We start from the raw sequence: 6,607 nt of genomic DNA, 5'->3' as shown, positions 1-6,607 counted from the left end.
CAAGTTTTATTGATCTTGAATACGATTGTATATATTTATATAAATATATAAATACCTTGATAAGCATGTGAATGCCGTGAGTTTAGTATGATTCAAATGCAGAGTACATATTCAGTTTTATTTAACTATTTATTTCTACAATGGGGGTTAGTATATTCTTAGGATATTTGCGAGCTGTCTTCTGAGGGGCTCGGCCCACAATGATAGTATGAGCTATCAACAAAATTAAAAACAAAAAGAAAACAATCACAAGTTAGTTTCAAATCAATCACCAAACCTGCTACTGTAACTAGTGTATCAATCTGTCGATGTAAAGGAAGTGAAAATTGACTTATATTTGGACCTGATGTTGTCTTCAATGAACATAAACTTTCTTGTATGTGAAGCAAACGTACTTGAAATCTTGCAATTGCAGGCATATATGGTACTGATGACTCTCCACTGGAGAGAGAGAGAGAGAGAGAGAGAGAGAGAGAGAGAGAGAGAGAGATGAACAAGGGAGATTTGGTTTCAGACAGTGTGGAGGTCTAGGAGAGACAGAGATTTACAATTTAGAGAAACCATTTGAGATTGGAATGGGGAAGCCACCTTTGCGTTTAGATTGCATTATTAGAAGCCAATAAGAATATGCTATTTTTTTCTTTGGAAGAACATGAAAAACAAGAGGAAGACTTTTGTAAAAAGAAAGGAACCAGAAGAGACCAGGGTTTGCATGATTTTCTTTGTCTGTAGCTCCACATGTGCATCGAGAACAGCATATACACTATGCCATGAAATTTACTACTGGGTATGGTATGTCAGGATCCCTTGGTGGTGTGGTCCAAGTTTTAAAATGACCATCATATATATAAGATCTGATGAATCTCAGGATCCCTGTCATAATTTTAGTGATTATTCTGAATACACCTCCCAGTGGTTGTTAATTGCAGTTTGCACATCTCAAAAGCACATATTATATGTGAACGTACCCTTTTTTGAATGCCTCAGTCCTAAAGTTAACGTCCTATCCTAAGAATAGAAAATGTTTGTCACATTTGGAACTTTCATGACTTACCAACATAAGATGTTGAAGACATGTCTTTTAAGCACAGAAGAGAGAGAGAGGTCAAGAATGTGCTTGTATATTGAGGGTATAAATTTTACATACTGAACATCAAGCTTGGACAAAGTACAAAACTTTAGAAACTTTCACCGGACAACAGAACGGTGCTGTTTCCTACTCTCGGAAACACCCCAAAAACATACAAACATATGCATGCAATTTAACATATATAAAACTGTTAACAAACTCATTGCTAATAACTCTTGTGTTAGGACTTAGGAGATCTAAACAGTTGCGATTTCCACAACTCCACTTCCATTACGGCCTTGTTCGTGTTCTTCGATGGCGGAGTTATGTGTGTCATCCTTGCTATAAAAGTAAAAGCGGACATACAAGTAGTAGACGAAGCTACAGAGACTTAGAAACGTTAGCCGTCTGTAAAACTTGTCCAGACGACTCAGATTTATGCTGTCATTGAACCATCTATGACTAAATGCTAAGCTAATAGGAGCAGTTAGTAATTTTCCAATCCCCACCACTAAGTCGCTGGTGTGGGATCCATAATTCTTAGCCATTTCTTTATCCTCCTCGTCCACTCTATCAGCCAAAAGATCAATCAATCCATCTACGGCCAACCCTTCCATAAGTCCTAACAGGAAGAACTGTGGAACCAACCAAAATATGCTCATAGAAATGTCAAAAGTGTCATCTTCAAGCCCTGCCCTCGTAACTTTCCTCATCCTGTGGATCTCAACCACCCAAGCAGCAACGCAACATAACACAGTAGAAGCCATTCCACAGCCAATTCTCACCCGCGTTCGCTTTGGAATTAGTTTGGGGAAGAGAAATGAGATTATGTACCTCGAAAAGGAGCTAAGCACATTGAAATAAACTGCAGGGTCATAATTGTGGATGGGATTTTTCAAGTTACTGATTTGTTCGAAAAAGAAGGTGCTCCCCGCTGCCTTTACCATACTGAATACAAAGAAGGCCAACCATGAAGCTACAATTTCTTTGCGCAAACGTTTTTTCTTCCTCACCTTTTTGTTCAGTGTCCAAAGGTTCTCTCTTTCCGTGACTTGGGGATGCTCCCCTGCTTGTGCTTCTTTATTGTTTTTCAAATAATCGTTGAACCCAAACCAGAACAATAAATAAGAAACTGCCATTGCAATTGTTGAAATCATGAAGATCTGAGTCCAAGTTGTTTTTGAAAGGAAAAGAGGTACCACTGCACCTAAAAACCATGGAACACCCAGAAGTCCTTTTTATTCCTTTCTGCCGTTTCTTTCGTCACCTGTTGGTCGCCACCAGCTTCTGTATGCTTTTCTGCCGTTATTTCTTTCTGTTCGCTAGCTTCTTCCCATCCTTCCGGTCGTTTGTCATCTGCGTCCTGTTTCTTTATGTTTGCTTAAACATTGCTTCTTAAGAAATTCTTCCAATGCAGCGGATCGCCCAGATTCGCCTAATGTTAATAGTACCACAGCTCCATAGAATATCCTGGCCATTGCTGCGTAGTCCTCACTCTTATATTCATTAGGAAGCCATAACAGAGATAGCCCCTATATAATTAACAAGAATAGCAATCAAAACAAGTCTTGAACAGTTAATTAATTAATGTTAATTCTCTTCACTATAAGGATTTCAGGGAAGAACATGTACTTACAAGAATATAGGCAGCATTTGTGGTGGCAATTATTTTGAGACCACCATTGAATGTGTGTGAGAAATGAGCTAGGAAAATCACCAATATGTCTGCTACCCCTTCTTGCACATTTGTAACTACGGCAGCTATTAGAAAATGTTCATGAAAACCAATTCTCTTGGAGGTACATGATCAAGATAGACATTATCGCATGGTTGACGAAGCTATGGCTCAAAACCAACCCTACATTATATATATATATATATGTGTGTGTGTGTGTGTGTGTGTGTGTGTGTGTGTGTGTGTGTGTAGAAATAAAAAGAAAATTGATTAGAAATTAGTTTGAATCACACTCTTTAAAATATATCATTATACTTTCATTTTAAAGTATCTCTGAGATAAATACCCTGGATGCATATTGTAGCCTTGGAAAAGTAGAGGTACTTATGGATGCACTCTCTCACAAAGTGAATGAGTGCTCCCAAACCCATTATTGAGGAGGGAAGTGCGGATAATCTTCAGTCGATGTAAAGGAAGTGAGGGAGGGTCTTCTGCTTTTGAAAGCAAAATCTGCAGTCTTCACAACTAATTAAATTAGTTCCCTCTTCCTTTGCAAACGAAATGCATATTAGCCAAAAAGCTGAAGAAAAAAAATAGCAATGAAAACATATGCATCAAGAACAAGTGAATATGCATGGTATTACTAATAAGCGCATTGACTGTACAAACTTTTGGAAGATGCCTACCTCAAGAAAAAACAAAAAAGCAAACACCAAAATCTTTTTGCATAGGTATATGCATCTCACCTGATCTCCACAGGGTAGTATATGAAATAGTGATCGGTGTGAATGTTTACTCTGAGAGAGAGAGAGAGAGAGAGGGGATGCACTTATTATCTGTAAGAAAAACTTATGCAAAGGAAGTTTGTTTAGGCAGTGTGGAAGAGGCGAGTGAGAGAGACATATAAATAGTAAGCCACCATTGTAATGAAAAGAGAAGAGAAGACTTCCTCTTTTTTTTCTTTTATTGTTTTTAATGAAAAGAGAAGAGAAGACTTTCTCTTCTTTTTCTTAATTAAAAGAAGACGAAGACTTTTTCTTAATGAAAAAAAAAAGAAGACGAAGACTATTTCTAACATATTTATTATAAAAAATAAAATAAAAAAATTCATAATCAGAGGACTGAGAGGTTCCGTGGATAATCTGGTAGGTTAAATGTACTTGAAAACATACTGAAAATTTTGGCAAACATGCGAATCCAGTAAGTACATATGATATAAGATACTTGAAACGAAAAGTCGTTACCAAAAGTTGAGATACTTGAAACGAAAAGTTGTTGCCAAATCTTCTCTTCTTTGTCTTTTCTTTTTCAAAATGAATATGAGGAATGTATTGTAAAGAATGTGGTAGAGCTCACATAAAGAAAAGAAGAAAATTATGAAGAAGTTTGTCTGCGATCTTCCTTTGATACTAACAGCACATCACAAGTGCTTCAGCCTATATAAAGGATGAGATTGAGAGAGAATGGGAGGGAGGAGTAATAAAAGTGAAAATAAAAACTTGAAAGTGAAAACAAATAAAGATGAAAAACACAAATGAACATGCATTAATTCTTAAAATAAAAATATATATTTATGTTCCAAGAGAGAGACTAGATGCAGATCTAGATATGCCTACCTCCAAGATTTACCCGACTCCCTCCACTTCTGTGTATTGTCTGGAAGAGTTAGTATAGATATAGAGAAAAAGAGACAGAGGATGAAGGTGAAGCTGAATGGGAGTATGGATATATTGAGACTCTTCACTTTCTGTTTTCCCCTATTTTATACTGGTGGTACTCTCCCCCGCTTTGGCGGGTTCCATGAATGAGCATGATTTCGACCAAGAAGGGGAGGAGAAGATGCAGGGAGTTTTCCCCTCTTTGCCTTTTTTGTCTCCGAAAGCTTTTGCAATGGTATGTTATATTATTATATTTGCATCGCCAGCAAAATGGCACAAAGCCACTGTTGCTGCTCATCGCCTTTGACACGAAACGGACGCGCAGTGGCTGAACAACGAACAACTTTTACCAATGTTGTAGTTGATCTGTGGCTTATATGGAGTTGAGCTCCAATTGTTTTTGGGAGATTTATTATTATAACTATTAGAGAGGCTCAAATTATAAATATAAAAAATTAAAAATTTTTTATTTTTATTTAAAATGGACTTTAGAAACACATTCAAAACTCATTTACAACATAACAAAAAGGCTTATAACTTTTATAAATTACAAAACTGACATCGATTTCTTAAAACAAGCCTAATCCCAAAACCTTATAAAAAAACTAAAACACTCAATAGAGTATCAAAGTAATTTAATAATCAAAATTAAATTAAATTAAATATGGTCAGCAGTCATTTTTAGGGTTTTTTTTTTAGGGTTTGTTTATAGAAATGAAATGGTGTAGAATTTATCTATATTATTAATGCTAAGAATAAATATATGACTAAATATCTCTTTGTTTTTTCATAGGGACAAAGAACATGATTAAAACATGTGCTAAAAAAGAGCATATTCTTATTGGCTGCTAATGCAATTTCCAAAGGCGGCTCCCCTTTCCAATCTCAAATGGTTTCTCTCCCCTAGACCTCCACACTGTCTGAAACCAACTTTCCGTTCTCTCTCTCTCTCTCTCTCTCTCTCTCTCTCTCTCTCTCTCTCTCTGAGTACACGTTTTCACACATTATTATTTAGGCATAATCCACAGTGGAGAGTCATCAGTACCATATATGCTTGCAAGCTTTCAAGTATGTTTGCTACTTGTTATGAAGGCATTTCTAACATATCGCAATCCTGGCCCACTTTTCCTGCCTAAAGAGTGGTCAAATGTTTGGACATCCCCATATGCTCCAATCGTCTTGCCACCAAATAAAATGGATAAAATTAATAAAATTAAAAATTATTCCATTGAAATATTCTCAAAGAGATCTTTAAAAAGATACCAATTTTGAATATATTTGGAAAAACAAAAATATAATAAATGCTTTATTTTTTCTATTGCATTGAACTATTGAACAACCATAGCAGATGCTCTTAACGGCATAATGCATTAATTGCCATATGTTCTCTATTTTTAATTGGCATTTGAGTCTCATGGTTAACTTATTGCAATTGCACATAGCACCCTTTATTGCAATGAACTAAATCACACCATTGCAAGTGAGATTTTATTATTTTAGTTCAGTTTTATACAATAAAATTGCATTGATCCTAACCATTGCAGATGCTCTTAAAGTATCTAATTGTGACCAAATAAATAGACAAACATAGTACTTCAAGAAAATACTAAAATGACATCCATTAATCGAGTGGTCAAATGGATTGGGATTCAAATGATTTTTTGCAGAGATTATTTACAACATGGATGGTTCAGATTCTTGAAATACAATGCAAGTGAGCCCTACGAGGGTGTCCTTTATTTGAGGGATCCCTCAACTGAAATTTTTTGTATATAAGTCATCACAAAGAAACATAATTAGTTACGCACATAACCTTCCATTTATCGTCAATATATCGATAATTTCGTCGATATTTTCGAGGATAATATTTCTCTGACATCAACGCTGGGGCTCGAACCCAGATCCCCTGCAGCAGCATCTTAACCACCTACACTGGTCATAAGTTTGTGATTATAATCTATGTAATCTAATATATATAATACACTACTTGCGAGCTGGTTTTCAAGTTTCAACTTTTCAACTACTCACCACGTTTCAACTTACTCATTCACCTCCACCATTCAACCACACACCTAACTAATTAGTTGTAGTCATATTTCTATACATATAGTTAGGTTACCATGCCGTCTCTTGTTTCTCAACATCTCTCCAAAACAAAACATAATGCTCATATTTTTCTCAACATCTATCAACCTCAATTTCCCC

The 6,607-nt window shown here is 35.9% G+C and overlaps 1 protein-coding gene across 2 annotated transcripts; it reads right to left on the bottom strand.

The window, feature by feature from the left end:
- Positions 1–1,325: 1,325 nt before the first annotated feature.
- LOC117613681 (protein NRT1/ PTR FAMILY 5.5-like) lies at positions 1,326–4,447 on the bottom strand. Of its 2 annotated transcripts, none has more exons than XM_034342261.1 (3): positions 4,361–4,447; positions 2,706–3,261; positions 1,326–2,601 (listed from the first exon to the last, which is right to left on the bottom strand). In XM_034342261.1, the coding sequence occupies exon 3, from the start codon at positions 2,224–2,226 to the stop codon at positions 1,327–1,329; it is 900 nt and encodes a 299-aa protein (XP_034198152.1). In that variant the 5' UTR covers positions 2,227–2,601; positions 2,706–3,261; positions 4,361–4,447; the 3' UTR covers position 1,326. The 2 variants fall into 2 exon arrangements, with proteins under 2 accessions (XP_034198152.1, XP_034198153.1); XM_034342262.1 differs by having other exon boundaries at positions 2,706–3,254.
- Between the last annotated feature and the right edge of the window lie 2,160 nt (positions 4,448–6,607).

Source organism: Prunus dulcis, unplaced genomic scaffold (assembly GCF_902201215.1).
Source record: "Prunus dulcis unplaced genomic scaffold, ALMONDv2, whole genome shotgun sequence".
NCBI classification, from domain to species: domain Eukaryota; kingdom Viridiplantae; phylum Streptophyta; class Magnoliopsida; order Rosales; family Rosaceae; genus Prunus; species Prunus dulcis.
The sequence above is the reverse complement of the archived record's forward strand: the minus strand, read 5'-3'. Positions and strand labels throughout refer to the sequence as shown.

Bases quoted from the DNA above. Each gene is read 5' to 3' on its own strand.
- LOC117613681 (XM_034342261.1), bottom strand. From the start codon at position 2,226: ATGATTTCAACAATTGCAATGGCAGTTTCTTATTTATTGTTCTGGTTT.